The sequence below is a fragment of the Manihot esculenta genome, chromosome 9 (genome assembly GCF_001659605.2).
Source record: "Manihot esculenta cultivar AM560-2 chromosome 9, M.esculenta_v8, whole genome shotgun sequence".
NCBI lineage: Eukaryota > Viridiplantae > Streptophyta > Magnoliopsida > Malpighiales > Euphorbiaceae > Manihot > Manihot esculenta.
The window spans coordinates 4059387-4075859 of record NC_035169.2 but is presented as its reverse complement, the minus strand read 5'-3'; the positions used below and the strand labels follow the sequence as shown (position 1 = coordinate 4075859).

The following is a 16473-nucleotide window of genomic DNA, read 5'->3' as shown; positions in this document are numbered from 1 at the left end:
TATAAAAATATTTTAATTAATTAATTTTAAAATACGGATCAACTATTGAATTTATAAAAAATCAAGGGACCTGATATTTCTCCCATCCAATAATCTAGTTTTGGCAATGAATTGTTCTCTAACATGTGACCACGTGTCAATTATAAGCTTAATATATGTTTCCCAAGTTCAAAATTAGATATATTTTCACCATGATCTCTTAATTGCAGTTAAGGGAAAATAAATATTAAAAACATATTTTAAATTAATATGATACGTGTCAATTGTTGAGTTTGATTTTTTTTGAAAAAAATTCTGATGAGTAAAACATTGTATTCGTTAAATTTTATTAAATATACTTATTTAGTGTAGATTAATTTACATTGATTAGAAAAAAAATAATATATAAAAAATATAAAATTTTATATTATTAATTTAAAATAAGTAATAAATAATAAGAAAGTGGGAAAAAAAAAAAAAAAAAAAAAACGAAAGAGAAAGCCGAGAGATCGGCTTATATTTAATTGGGCTGTAGCTTTCTTTGATCTCTTGAATAATATTTCCCTTTCGATAAAAAAAAATTGCTGAATAATAAAAATGGTATTTAAAATTTTGACACGTATGATAAATTGTCCAATTATATTAATTTATTTAATAATTTAAGCTTGCAGATAGCAACATGAATTATTTTAATTAATTTTATAAATAAAATAAATTGCTCATAATATTATATATATAATTAAAATTTTTTAAAAGAGACACATAACATTTAAGATTAAAAAGACATCAATTATTGAATTAGATATGAATGTTTTTAATAAATTTCGTATGTAAATTAAACTGCTTGCAATATAATAATTAATTTTTTAAAAATATTATAAAATTTTAAAAAATATATAATATTTAAGGCATTCAATGATTGAATTATATATTAGAGAATGACAGCATCTGCTTCTGTTGGATTCAAAATAAAACTGAATGAATTAAATTAAAATTTTATTATTTAATTTTTATAATTTTAAAAAATTTATTATTAAATTTGTTTGTATCAAAATATTTTAAAATTTTACTATATTTAATGATTAAAATTAATAAAAAATTAATTAATAAAATTTTTAAAATATTAAAAATATTTTAATATATTTTTTAAAACAGTCAAATTAATAAATTTTATTATATCAGTTTTATCATATGTCATATATATGATAGATTAAATAATTAATTTCTCATTAATTAATTTCATAAGTCAAGGGAATCATCCGTCCAGCCAATAATGACCCACGCCTTTATTTATTTAATTACTATATTATTACACTATGGAAACATGCACGCTTGCATATTTTTGTACTTGTATATTTGGCTTTATGAAGACAAGAGAGGCCAACTCCTATTCTCTCTCTTAAAAATCTCTCCTTCTAATTTTTTCAGCGGCTAGCTTTTGGAATAATTTTTCAAAAGTTTAATCCTCGTTTATAATTAAAAAATTTGGAAGATTTTAATTCATTTTAAAATTTTTTCCTTAAATTTTCATATTGAAAATGAAAAAAATTATTCTTTTTTCTAAAAAAAATTATTGTGTAATAATTTAATATCTTTTTTCAATAAAGCTTATGGAAAATGGATATGGGACTTTGGGCTACATCTATATCATTTATTCTAAAAATATATATATTTTATAAAATAAAATATTTTTTATAGACAATATTTTTTATTTGTTTATTGCAATTAACGAAGAGAATTACATTAATTAATTAATTAATTACTAAACAAACATCTCCTAAATTACATTAATTACCTGAAGTAAATTCCATCAACAAAGTCTTTCTTCTTCTTTCTATTTTTCTTTTTTTTTTCTTTTTTCTATTTTTGCTATTCTCCTTTTTCTCATATTCTTAGAAGAAATATACTGAGTTCAGGCCCTCCATTTCCATCTGGGTTCATCATATAAAACGCCTCCGAGTCACGACTACCTACAACTCGCTCAAACTTTGCTCTCATATACAGCAACTCACCCTCTGATTCGCCGCTCTTCCGGCCATCTTCCACCATCGGAATAACCCCAGCTCCAACAGAAACGCTCTGCACGGTGCTCAGCACGTACCAGTCTAGGTCTGAGCACGTGCGCGACACTGCATACCCGCACTTCCTCCCATTACAGTACATAGTCCACATTGGTTCGTTAAACAGCTTCTTCCCTGACCTTGTGCCTCCACCCTGAACCGGAACGTGAACCTTGTCGCACTCCAGGGCTATCCGGACCAGACCAGACGACATTTCTTTCACTAACATGGACGTCGACATGGCTAGTTCCAGTAATAACACCGGTTCTGACCTGGGATCGTCCTGGACTGCGAAGCTGACATGTCCACGGCGGTGACCAAAAAGGGTACCGGAGACTTTCCGGCCGAGAGATGGTGTGATAGAGAGATGAGTAGGGAAGGAAAGCCATTTACAAGTAGGGATAATTATATTGGGAAAAGTAACCATCTTGAAGATAGAACGTAACAGAGAAGAGAAGCTTGAATGGATTTTGTTGAGTCGTTGCACCGGTGAGTCTCTACGGAGGATAAGTTTATCGGAGAAATCTTCCTGTTCAGGTATCGGAGGTGTTGATCTCATGTGCTTTGAAGGGATGATCTTTCTTGTGCTTTTGCTACAGCTACTGTTTCTTTGAAGGGTGACGAGTTCTTGGCCTTTCATGCTTCAAAGAAAGAAAGAGAAACTCAATAGCTGCAGCAATGGAGATTTCTTGTTTCTTGAAGAAGAAGAGAGAGAGAGAGAGAGAGAGAAAGAGAGAGATTCAGAGGCCGACAAGGTGATGATGGTGTTTCATGGTGGCCAATATAAAGGGCGTCTATGGAGGCTTATGGTGACAATGATCAATTTCTTAAGACACTCTTATATGTATTTGTTCCCTGCAAACCACACCATGATGGTTCCTCCTGCTTCAACACTCCTCTAAGTGATCTCCACCATCCATTATAATCCAACGTCAACAATTGGTTTCCATTTGATTGTGATATGGTTAGAGAAGTGGGATTAATCTGTTGTTGATATCTGCTCCCTCGTTACGATGATGATGATTTGTTATATGGTTGGTCCCCTTCGGTAATAATTTTATATGACCTAATGTTGACCGTTGGATTAGAATCAGGAAAGAGGTGGTGGAAATACGATCGGGACTTTTATATATATATATATAAGAATATAAAGAAATATTAATGGATTTTACCAATAAAGTTAATTTTATTGGTAATTATCAATGAATTTTAAAATTTATTATTATAATATATTATTTACCAACGGTTTTATAATTCATTGATAATCAATTTGTGGATATCAATGAATTTTTAAACTCTGTTAGTAATTTATTAATAAATTATAAAATTTATTAGACAAAAACCTTTATTTTAAATTTCTTAATGAATTTTAAAATCAATTGATAAATTTAAGATAAAAGATCCCGCTTTTCTATTTTTGGAAGTCTCCCTCTTTTTCATTTATTTATCAAACAAAAATTTTGGTCTTAAATTTATCCCGCTTTTCTATTTTTGGAATTTCCATTTTTTTTTCATTTATCAATAGATTTTGAAGTTTATTGACAAATTAGCACAATATTACCATGGATATTATAATTCGTTGATAATTTAAAAAAAAAACGACCTACTTTTTTAAAAAATTTATTATGAACCAATTTAAATTTTTTTTAAACATATAATGGAGTCGCATTAAAAGTCCATAGAATCACTAAATTCAGAGTCAAAAGATAAAAATCTGAGTCGAATTTAGAGCAACCAAACCACCCATTTCAACTCAGTGTATTCGAAAGCCTCTGGAATCCAACCCAGGCCATCACCACCATATCACTATGCAGACGGAAGGAGAAAGAAAGCGTTCAATTTCGACCACCGTAGAAGCCATCTAAAACCATGTCATCTAGCGCATGTTCAGAAAAACAACACCCAAAAGAGAACCAAAATATGCAAACCAACAGGAACCAGAAGAATTAAACACGAGAAGAGGAACCAAAGCCAAACACAATCGAGACCAAGCGAGCATAAGTGTTTGAATCCCAGCAAATCGCACGTAGAGAAGTGGCTCGACAGAGCTCATTGCCACTTTAAGGCCGGCGGGAGCGTTTGTCATCGGATGTAGCGATGCGGTCTCCAAGATACCAAACTGAAGCTAACTGAAACCTCTCTATATACAAGAAGTCGACCATGCAAGAACCACTACAGATTCGAACCAAAGAGGACCAGATGACAAAACAAAATAACAAAATCCCAAAATTTTCTACCCAACAAAACAACAGTAAAAGAAAATAAGACAACCAAAGAAACTATGCAAAGTATACACACCGACGATGGTAAGCACGCTCGATCTAAAGGGAGAGAGGTCCAACGCCATCAGCGAGATGCCGACTAGGGGTGTAATCGAGCCGAGCCGAGTTTTGTAAAGTTCAAGCTCGTTTATTAAAAAAGTTTGGAAACTCGAGCTCGAGCTCGAGCTCGACTCGAACTCTAATATTTGATTCGAGCTCGGCTCGAGAATTAAATATTATAATCGAGCTCGATTCGAGCTCGACTCGTGAAAGGCTCGTTTGATTTAATAACGAGCCTAATTCGAGCTCGAGCTCGAAAAGCTCGATTAAGAAGCTCGTTAATAAAATTCGAGCTCGAATTCGGAAAGCTCGATTAAGAAACTCGTTAAAAAAGCTCGAGACCGAGCTCAAAATTAAAAAGTTTGGTTTGAACTCAAGTTCAGACTCGAGCTCGAATTAATAATTACACTTTAATCAGTTTTTAATCATCATTAATTTAAATAATATAAAAAACAGAGAGTGTACATAAAAAAAATTACGTAACACAATTTATAATTAAAATAACACAAATAAATATAAATTCAATGACATAATAAAATTAGATTACACACAAAGTTTAATATCAAACGAATAAAGTTGATTCCAACTTCCAACAGTTGAAACAAGCTAATATAATTTAATTATCTTCATAATCATCTTCATGCTTGTTCAATTAGTTAACTTAAATTTCAACTTCAACATCCATATAACCTTAATTAATTATTATTAATATACTTTGATAATTATTATCATCTTTTATACTGTATGCTTAATTATATATAAAAAAATTTTTATAATTATATTTTAATTTTAAAATGTATATAATTTTTACAACTCAATTTATCATGTAGTACTATAATTTTAAAGAATAATTATTATAATAATTAATATTGATTATTTGTGATTATACATTAATTTTATGGAATCTTATTATAATAATTATATACAAAAGATTTTTATAATTTAATTTTAAAGAATATTAATTATAATAATTAATCTTAATTATTTGTAATTTTCAATACTATAATTTTCAAGTATTTATAATAGTTTAAATTTTATAATTTTATAGTTATTTTTATTTTTTTAATAATATATGAACTTGTTCATAAATTTATTTAACGAATTGGTTCACCAATTTATTTAAACAATATTACTCACGAGCCTATTTAACGAGCCTGCTCGTGAGCCTTCTCAACGAGCTTGCTCACAAGCCTTCTCAACGAGTCAGCTCGCGAGCCTAAAAACGAGCCAGCTCGCGAGTCTTAACGAGCCGAATACTATGGAGCTCAAGCTCAGCTCGTTTAAGTGACGAGCCTCAAAATTGAGCTCGAGTTTGGTTCGTTTAAAAAATGAGCCGAACTCGGTCGATCTTTTATCGAGCCGAGTCTCGAGTAGCTCACGAATAGCTTGGCTCATTTACAGCCCTAATGCCGACTCTCAACCAGGTTGGTGGCTAAGGGTTACAATCTGAAGGAGTTAACTACAAAGATTCTCACTAGTTACAAAGATAAGTACTATGAGAATTTTTATTGTAATTGCAACTATGAAGTCTTGGCCAATTTGTCAAATGGCTATAAACAATGCTTTTTTACATGGCTCTCTCAAGGAAGAAGTCTTCATGCAACCTCTCCAAGAATACATCAAAGTCATGCTAGGTCAAGTATGCTTGTTAAAAAAAGGCCTCAAGATAGTAGAACATAAAGTTCACTGTTTTCCTTTTGTCTTTGGAATTTACACAATCCTCCAATGATCACTGCCTTTTTACTTATTCAATTGTTGATATCTTTCTCATTCTTTAGTTTATGTCATTACCTCAGGAACATCCCTACATCACATAGATAAAATAAAAAAGGCTCTCCATGACAAGTTCACCATTAAGGACTTTGGTTTTCTCAAATACTTTCTTGGATTGGAAGCTTCCAGTTCTGCTAATGTTACTCTCATCACTCAAAGAAAATTTATTCTAGATCTACTGGCTAAGACAGGAATGACGGATACAAAGGTAGCTGCAACCCCTAAAATTTATTCTAGATCTACTGGCTAAGACAGGAATGACGGATACAAAGGTAGCTGCAACCCCTCTTCCTCCTGGCCTTCATCTCTTTAGTGAGGAAAGAGATATTTGCCTGATCAAGACAAATTTAGAAGACTCATAGGAAGGCTACTATACATCTACCTTACTAGACCAGATTTCAGCTATGCTGTTCAGCATCTCAGTCAATTCATGGTCCAACCAAGAATGCCTCACTGTCTGCTGCTTTACATGTCCTCATATACATGAAGCACTATCCTTTCAAAAGCTTGTTTTTTCTTCTCAAGGAGAATTCCATCTGACTGCCTACCGTGATGCAGACTAGGGAGTACGTACTTTCTCTCGCAAATCCTTAACTGGATATTGCATTTTTCTAAGTGGTGCTTTGGTCTGTTGAAAAACAAAAAAACAAGCCACGGTCTCAAAGATCTCAGTTGAAGCTGAATATCGAGCCATGACAGCTCTCTATGTGAACTACAGTGGATTTCATATACCTTAAAGGATCCATATGTTGATCTCCACCTACCCATCAAGTCTGTTTATAGATTTTAGCTTTATTATGACCTTTTTCATAATATTTTATTAGAATATTCCTTTTTAATATAATTCAAATTAAAAATAATTTCTAAAATTAAAATCATCAGAAATAACTAAAAGAATTTTCATTAACATTTTTGCCAAATAACTTATTTTATTGGATATTTGTAACTTTTCAATCTTGATTCATTTTTCTTTATTTTTCATAAAAAAAATCAAAAGTGAAAATTAAAAAAATAAATAATTTCAATTTATATAATTGATTTTTCGTATTTATTAAAGTTTATTAAATATGTTAATATTATACATTGGAAAACGATATAATAGTAAAAAATATATAATGACAAACATAATTAATAAATCTCAATAAATAAATATAATACTATACTTATTAAAAAACGTTATATAATTAATCATCACAAAGTTAAAATCAATAAACAATTTGGACGGTTCCAAACTTTCGATGGTCTAGAAATCAATTTCTTAATTTGTGTATGGCTAATTTCATTGGTGGCCTACCCATTGGAGGTCAATGATTAGTGACCACTCTGTGCATGCCATGTGGCAAATATGGCACCACTAACTGAGAAAATTAATTATTAATTATTATATAATATATGATTATCATATGTATACAATCTTATTATAACCACGTATTATCTTGGATCACATATAAATTCAATTATAAGAAATTAGTCATTTTATAAAAATAAAAATCGCTATTAAATTTATAAAAAATTAGTTATTTTATAAAAATAAAAATTGTTATTGAATTCATGAAATGCACTATTAAAATAATTATCGATAAAATTTAAATTCATGGTTATGTTGCCATAAAAACAGTGATACTAAAAATTTTAATGATAAATTTTATAGATTCATTGATAATTTTTTTCATTAAAACTTTACTATAAGAAGCTTACGTTGTTATGGTAAACTAACTATAATTAATAATTATAATAAAAGAGATTTATTATTTAATTTTTAAATATTTTTATTATTAATAAATTAATTTCTATATTTTTAAAAATCTATTAAAACTTGATTATCTTTTATTTCTTTCAACGAAATAATCATTTTATCTTTTTTACGTTAAAAATAAATGAATGAAATAGTCATTTCATTTTTTTACATTAAAAATAAATAAAAAATAAAAAAAATAATTTTTAAAACTCAATTTTACCCTTAAATAAAATCCTTTATTTAATTTTTGAAAATTTTCTTAAATTTATTAAAATATTCTTATCTTTTATTTTTATCAACAAAATAGTCTCTCATTCTTCTCCTCCTCAAAGAAGAAGAATCAAAATCGAAGAAGAAAAAGAAGTAGAATCAAAATCGAAGAAAAAAAAGAAGGAAGAGGAGGAGGAGCTTAAAAGAAGAAGAATTAAAATGGAAGAAGAAAAATAAGATGAAGATGAAAAAGAAGAAAAATAAGATGAAGATGAAGAAGAAGAAAGAAAAAAGAAAAAAAAGGATATTTTAGTTTTTTACTATATTTTTAATAACAGAAATACATGCAAATATTATTTTTTTGATCGATAAGAAAGATGGAGATATTTTAATAAGTTTCTGAAAATGTAAAGACTTATTTATTAATAATAATAATATCCAAATACTAAATAATAAATCTCCCTTATAATAATTATATTATTCGTCTTATAATTTTTATTTTTTTATTTTTTTATATATATTAAATAATATAATTTTTTTTCTTGAGGAAAAAAAGAATAAAATTATGAAACAGTAAAATATAAAATTTCTAGAGGCTCACATTTCCATTTCACTCTCAGGAGTATGTCATCATCTTGAACAATTTAACATCACCATCATCAATTAGACAATTACCCTTCATTTTTAAATATAATTTAATGTATTATTTAGTTTTATTAAATATGAGTTTGAATGATCAGCCATCAAATTAAATAAATTGCTATTATTAGTACTAATTAATTAGGCAGGTCTAATGGTGCCACATGTAGGACCCACTTTTTGATATGTGTTTTTAATTTATATATAATTAATGACATCAGCTTTGGTGACCAAGTGTTCAACTTCCCAAATTAAAAAATACCATACCAAGGAATATACATCACAACTTACCTAAAGCTATAAACAAAAACATGTTTAGTAAACTATTATAAGTTTAATTCAATATAAGAGTAGTGATAACAGCCGAGATGTATTCGGTTTAAATTAAAAAAAATGATCGAACGAAATTAATTTAAAATTTTAGTTTAATTTTTATTTATTTTAATTTGATTTAATTTTTAATTTTAAAATTTTCAAGTATTTACTAAAATTACTTTTGAATTATATGTCGAGAGCTAAAAACACTCAGTAGATTTAGTCTGGTGGTATATGCATTTAGGGGTGAGCAGTATTCGGTTCAAATAAAAAAAATCGACCGAACCGAATTAATTTTAAAATTTAGTTCGGTTTTTTATTCAATTCAGTTCGATTCGATTTTTAATTTTAAAAATTTCGATTATTTTGGTTCGATTTGATTTTAATTAGAAAAAATTAAAAAAATTAAACCGAACTGATTAGTGATAATAATATGTTATTTTCAATAATATAAAGAAATTAAATTATATTAAAATTAAAATATTTTAATTAAATTTTAAAATATTAAAAATAAAGTGTAAAAAATATAAAAATTATTAAAAATTAAAACCGATCAAAACGAACCGAATCAAACTGAATCAGACCGGTTCGGTTTGATTCAATCTCAGATCAAAATCAGTTCAATTCGATTTTTATAAATACTAAAATTTTGATTTTTAATTTATTTAATTCAGTTCGATTTTAAACCAAATCAGTCGAATGATCACTCCTATATGCATATGAGTAAATCTAGCTCTACTCCCCTAATCTTCACTTTAAAAGAAAAAAAAGCTAAAAATTATTAATTTTTATTTTTTTTTATTTAAATTTGCCACTAAATATCATTAAAGAGACCGAATAGAGCGTAGATAAGTGATGATTTTATTTGATTTTTTAATAAGAATTCGACAATAATTTTAGATTGAAAGATAAAATTTAATATTTTAAATTCCTATTATATAATTTAAAGATAGTTTTTAAACTATTTATGAAATTTCAAATTTAAAAGGAGAGTAATATGATTAAAATAAATAAATAAAGTTATTCATGATATTATTCAGGATCAAAGATCAACTTTTAAAAAAAAAATATTTTTCATGCTAACATTATAAATTCATAAATTGCATCTTTCTATCTTCCAAATCAACTAAATTAATTATTAATTGCCGAAAAATGCTACAATTAAACTTCCCTTGCTTGCTGTTTTTCTTCTTAAGAACTAAACTAGAGAAGGTTGTCTCTCTCATTGAATCACTCTGAGGCCACTTGACTCCCTGAATCATTGTTCATGGATTCAATTTTGCTTGCTTTCCTCTTCCTGTTAACGTTACAAGACAACCTGAAAAAATAAATAAAAAATTTTGATAAAAATAATTCTAATGAATTTTAATTCAGTTCAATGTGATTCGATTTCATCATAATTTTTTAGTTAAAATTTATTCCACTAATGGTTCATTCGAATTTCTACCTATAAATTTGATAATATATTTTATTTTCAAATTAAAATTAAAGAATTAAAAAATAAATTATTTTTCAAAAAAAATACTTTCTGTAAAAAATATTTTTTAAATATAAATTATTTAACAGAAACAAATTTAACATAAAACACCCTCTAAAATAAAGAAAGCAAAAGGAACATAAAACAACTATCTATGGAGATGCATAAATGCAACGTACCCCAATTGCAGTGAAGTCTCTGATAGATCTTCTTCTTCTTCTTCATTTTCTATTAGACCATAGCTAATAGTTTTGGTTGTTCTTGCAACAGATAATCTCCTTTCTAATGGATTAAATTCCAGAAATTCTGATTTTGACAATGATGAACTTCGTTCAAGCCTCTCCACCTATATAATATATATTTAAAAAAAAAAAAAACACCAGATATATTAAGCAAAAACCAAGAACATCGTAAATTAGAGCCAATTAAACACACCATCAGACCTCCCACTACACTCAAACTAAAATCTGTCCGATGTAAGAATTATCGCAAATAGAGCTCGAAAACTTAAAACAAAAAACAGTGAAACTACCCTAAGATGTAGCTGTGCTATTAAATAGATAAGCAATAACATTGACTTGCCACTAAATAATTAACTGCCTATATAATTAATTAACCACAAACCATATAAGTGATAACTTATTAGGTATAAGACTCTTACAGGACATGTATCTACGGTTCGACTAGACTTTGACAATAAAAAAGAAGACGGTCAACACCCTTGACCTGCCAAAATCCAAGGTGGATGGGCAAATCTCTTCAAAACTCGGTAGTATAACGAGACATTAAATGCGGGTGTCACCGATCTTAGAGAACAAAAGGAAACCCACTATGAAATCAGAGTAAGGTGCGATCTTCAACATAATGGTCTACCTCTCTAACCCCTCCGAAATCTTTAATGTACATTCATCCAGCTTGACTCTGTCAAAATCTAGAGTAGATGGACAAATCTCTTCAAAACTCGTACTATAACGAGACATTAAATGCGGGTGTCACCGATCTTAGAGAACAAAAGGAACCCACTTTTATATAAGTCGAGTGAGCCGGACACAAACTGATGAAATCAGAATAAGGTGCGATCTTCAACACCATAGTCAACCTCTCTAATCCCTCCGAATCTTTAATGTGCATGCTATACATCCGGCTTGACTTTACCAAAATCCGAAGTGGATGGGCAAATATCTTCAAAACTCGTACTATAACGAGACATTAAATGTAGGTGCCATTGATCTTAGAGAACAAAAGTAACCCACTTTTATATAGATCGAGTGAGCCGGACACAAACTAATGCTGATCTTCAACACGGTGGTCAACCTCTCTAATCTCTCAAAAATCTTTAATATGCATGCTATACATCCAACTTGACTCTACCAAAATCCGGAGTGGATGGGCAAATCTCTTCAAAACTCATACTATAACAAGACATTAAATGCGGGTGCCACCGATCTTAGAAAACAAAAGGAACCAACTTTTATATAGGTCGAGTGAGCCGGACACAAACTGATGAAACCAGAGTAAGGTGTCGATCTTCAACACGATGGTCAACCTCTCTAACCCCTACGAAATCTTTAATGTGCATGCTATACATCCTATACATCCTAACTGACTCCACATTTATTAGCTAATTGTCAGACATTAATGAGCCACCTGACATATATGCATGATATATCCATCCAAAAGGTATAAATACTCTTGAACCAACTATACAAGAGAGCTCTCTCTCTCATACTCTCCTAACACTCTTACACATACACTTCCTACTGCCCTTCAATACTCTTTCTTATTTTCTCTTTACGTTAATGCATCTCTTTAAAAATTTTAGATCCCACTTGAACGTCAAAAGACTTTCATTGGGTAACTTTTATTAGGTATCCTGGTCGATTCCTAACTATCTTTTCATTGGGTAACTTTTATTAGGTATCCTGGTCGATTCCTAACTATCTTTTCATATTTTACAGACCCCATCCTCAAAATTGAGTATGGAAAAATCTATATGAAATCTCAAGAACATTCACTCCTCGTCGAGCCAATCACAGTTTATTGATCGGCTCAATAAATCAAACTCTAATACAAATATCTAGGTGTGGATACTCCAGCAGATCTCAGTTCATCAATAATCATTTTCACATGTTTTATTAACCTTATCAAATATTTTGAAAAAAAATTGAATTTAATTGATTTTTTTATTAATTTTTTAAACTGAAATTAAAGAATTGAATTTTTTAAAACAATTTATTTTTTTAAAAAAATAAAATTATACATGATCTTACAAAAATTTATTTAAATTTGTTGTTGTAAAATGAATTATTTCAAACAAAATAGAGCTCTGGTTTATCATTAATTAATTAATTAATTAACTGCAATTACCTGTTTCCTCAACGTTTCATTCTCTTGGATGGCCATCTGCTCCTGATGAAAGATAAAAAAAAAAATATTCAAGGACTATAACACAGCAAAGCTTTAATAGCATTTTGTTAATATATATATATATTATTTGAATATAGATTTTAAATTATTTATAAATTAGTATCAATTTAAATTCACTTTAAAAAACTTTTAACAAGTAAAATAATGTACTTTGAAATCCGTAATTTATTAATAATATTTACTGAAATTAAATTAAAGTCCTCAATTTCAAATGTGAATATCCAAACATGGCATTAGCTTATTCATATTGCTAGATGCTTATCTATAATTCTTATTAAACATGTTAAATTGCCAAATTTTCAAATTAATTTTAATAATTACCTGCAATTTAGAGATTCTAAGCTGCTCCAAAAGAACTTTTTCCTGCAACAATAATATAGTGATTATCATCAGCAACTCTTTAACTATAAGCTCATGAATTTAAAAAAAGAAAAAAAAAATCTTGAATTTAATATACCTTCTTATCCTTAACAGAGAGCATCCCTTCACTTAATTGATGTTCTAGGTGTTGAAGGTCTTTCAAGCTGAGGCCATCTAGTTGTTGACCCATCATTTGCCTATACATAAACTTGAGATTATCAAAAACTGAAGATTGGTTACATCAAATTTAAGAAAAATTTTACGATTATATATACAACAGTTCTATTTAATCACTCGATTCTTATATTATTTCATTATAATTAATAATCAATATCTAAACACAATAAATTAAATAATTTGTGCAAATTCAAGCCAATACATCAATCACTTACGAGCATGTCAACCGTAGCTTGGAAACTTCATCTTTCAGTGCCCTCACTTCTGCACTTTGTGTATTCTGTTTATCAAATGATCCACACAAAAACTATCATCACCATCATTTTCATATGTGTATCATTGTAATTTCAGTCGTATTTTTCTATCCGTCGTAAAATAATAAGTAAATCGCTGCTTTATACTCAGTAATGAGAATATATGTAATCGTTTCCAAATATTACTATTGATCTATGACTACAACTAAAATATATAAGGAAATAATTTACTACCACAGCTTTAAACCTGCTTTTGTAATAGTATAGTCAGGACAATTCTTGTTTAGATAGAGTTTATATGAATTAATATTTATAAATATAAATAACTTTATGATTTATATGAACTCTAATACAATTTTATATATTGGGTTTATGTAAATCAAATTTAAATAAAAAATTGCCATTTAAACATACCTCTATTGCAAATTCATCAGGAGAATGTTCAAGGCATTCAAATTCCAAGCCTTTGTTGTACCTTGAGAGAGTGTTTTCCATGCTTCCAAACGTAAACAGACAATTCGTCATAAGAAAATTAATCAAAAAGAAAATTATTTATGATTATATTAAAATTGCTGTAAATACAATGGTTATAATATAAAATTTCTTTAACCAGAGATTGCTCAAACTTTTTTCCCAGTAATAAATATCTTTTTTTCCTCCTTTTTCATGGATACTGAGTTAAAAATTAACCTTTTTTTTTCTAATTCATTTAGCTCTAAACTAAATTCAAGCTCAAATCTAATATTAATGGTTTGGATATTAAAATAAAGTTTATTCATAGTGAGTTTTTTTCCCACAGGAATTGTGTTAGTAGGTCATTTCCAGCAATCAGATGGTAATTGGGTGATATTTGCAGGTATCCAAAAAAAAATTATTCAAACATTTATAATTTCTTTACATGATATTTTAAATAAATGAAATTTAAATATTGAAAGAACTATTGTTTTAAATCATTCTAAGAAAAAAAAAGTCTGTTTGGGAGAAAACTTGAAAAACTTATTTTAGTACAAAAATCAAAATAATTTTGTTAAATTTTTTAACTTCTTAATTTAGATTTTTTGAAAGCAATTTCTTAATTTAGATATAAAAAAAACATAATTTCTTTATTTTTCCAGTTAAATTCCATACTTTCCTGATTTAAAATATATTTAAAATAAAAACAGTTTTTCCTAATTTGTAAACTAAATTAACTCAAACGGAAACTTTTAAGCTAATTTAGTTAAAAAATAAAATTAAAAATGGCTAAATTAAACTTTTTAATAAATAAAAAAGATGAATTTGAGTATTAAGTAAAAAAAACAACTTGCTTGAAAATTTTGTCACGACCTACTATAATAAGAATTTTACCATAAACAGTATTCCTTTTTATATCATCTTTCCAAAAAAAAAAAAACAAAAAAAAAAGAGAAAAAACCCTAAACAGCTTAAAATTTTAAGAGTTCTTTTACTAAACCTAACCCTTTCTTATTATATCATCTTTCCCAAAAAAAAAAAAACCCTAAACTGCTTAAAATTTTAAGATTTCTTTTCTTAAACCTAATCCAATCTTAAAGAGTTGTCCTCTTCTTGAATCCCAATATCCTCAAAAGTTCTAATTTTCAAGACTCTTAAATTACTCCATAACCCAATAAATCAAAACTTAATCCCATAATCTCTATAGAAATAAATCCAGAAACTAAAAATCTTCAAAAGAAAAAATTAAAAAAAAAAAAGATTTTAGAATGAAAACAATAAACAAGAAAGAAAGAAAGATACCTAGTGCTGGAGAATTCATAGAGCTTGCCTGTGCTAGAGAAGACTATAACAGCAACTTCAGCATCGCAGAGAACAGACAATTCCTTAGCTTTCTTCAGCAACCCATTGCGACGTTTTGAGAAAGTAACTTGTCTGCTGTTCAAATTCTCTATCCTCTTTATCTCTATCTTTCCTCTTCCCATCTTCTTCCTCTCTTCTGTCATCTAACAATTTCCTTAAAAAAGTATTTATTTTTACAATATTAATTAATTAATTTCTCTTCTCTCTGTAAGCATACGAATGGGATGCTGCCTTGTGTGTGTATATATATTGAGAAGCAAGAAGAAGAAGAAGAAAAAATTGTTGAATAATAAAAAAAATTAAACAGTCACTATATATAAGAGTGTGTGTTGAATTTTGATAAGGATTCTGTGGGTCTAATGAAGGAAAGGATGAGCAGAATTAGGATAGATCATGGAAAGCTGACAGATTAGATACTATTTCTAGCATTTTATCCAATTTCGGTTTCTTCTAATTACTTAGGGAGTCTGTATTTTCCCTCTTTTGGAACTTTTTCTATTTAAACCCTCTCTTTGATGGGTCCTTTTTTTTTCATGCAAATAAATAAATAAAACCCTTTTATAATATATTTATATATAATTGAGTGAATTTTTATAAGATAAATTTTAAAATACAATAGGTAAAACAATCCCCTCCTATATAATTATAATTACAATGAGTGTTTGTATTGCAATCAATGATTAAATAAATGAATGAATTTATTTTAAATTTTATGTCTCTAATAAAAAAAATGTGTAAAACCCCTCGCATACAAAACTTTAGTGGGGTATAAAATATTTAAGAGAGGTCCAACGTCAATAGACTCTGATACTATATTAAATTTAGGTTAAATTTGACTCACTCCAAAAATTAGCTTTCGAAGTGATTTAGATGTAATCCAAATTTAAAAAAAATTAAATTAAATTAAAATGAATAAAAATTAAATTTA

General features: G+C 28.1%; 2 protein-coding genes across 2 annotated transcripts; both read right to left on the bottom strand.

The window, feature by feature from the left end:
- Positions 1 to 1667: 1667 nt before the first annotated feature.
- Positions 1668 to 2823, bottom strand: LOC110623671 (protein MIZU-KUSSEI 1). The gene has a single exon (XM_021768679.2). It carries the CDS (start codon positions 2677 to 2679, stop codon positions 1864 to 1866), a length of 816 nt encoding a protein of 271 aa, XP_021624371.1. The 5' UTR covers positions 2680 to 2823; the 3' UTR covers positions 1668 to 1863.
- Positions 2824 to 10265: 7442 nt separating this feature from the next.
- On the bottom strand, positions 10266 to 15688 carry LOC110622095 (agamous-like MADS-box protein AGL18). The gene is made up of 8 exons (XM_021766478.1): positions 15486 to 15688; positions 14145 to 14226; positions 13692 to 13756; positions 13397 to 13496; positions 13261 to 13302; positions 12880 to 12921; positions 10692 to 10858; positions 10266 to 10353 (listed from the first exon to the last, which is right to left on the bottom strand). The coding sequence occupies exons 1-8, from the start codon at positions 15686 to 15688 to the stop codon at positions 10266 to 10268; spliced, it is 789 nt and encodes a 262-aa protein (XP_021622170.1).
- Between the last annotated feature and the right edge of the window lie 785 nt (positions 15689 to 16473).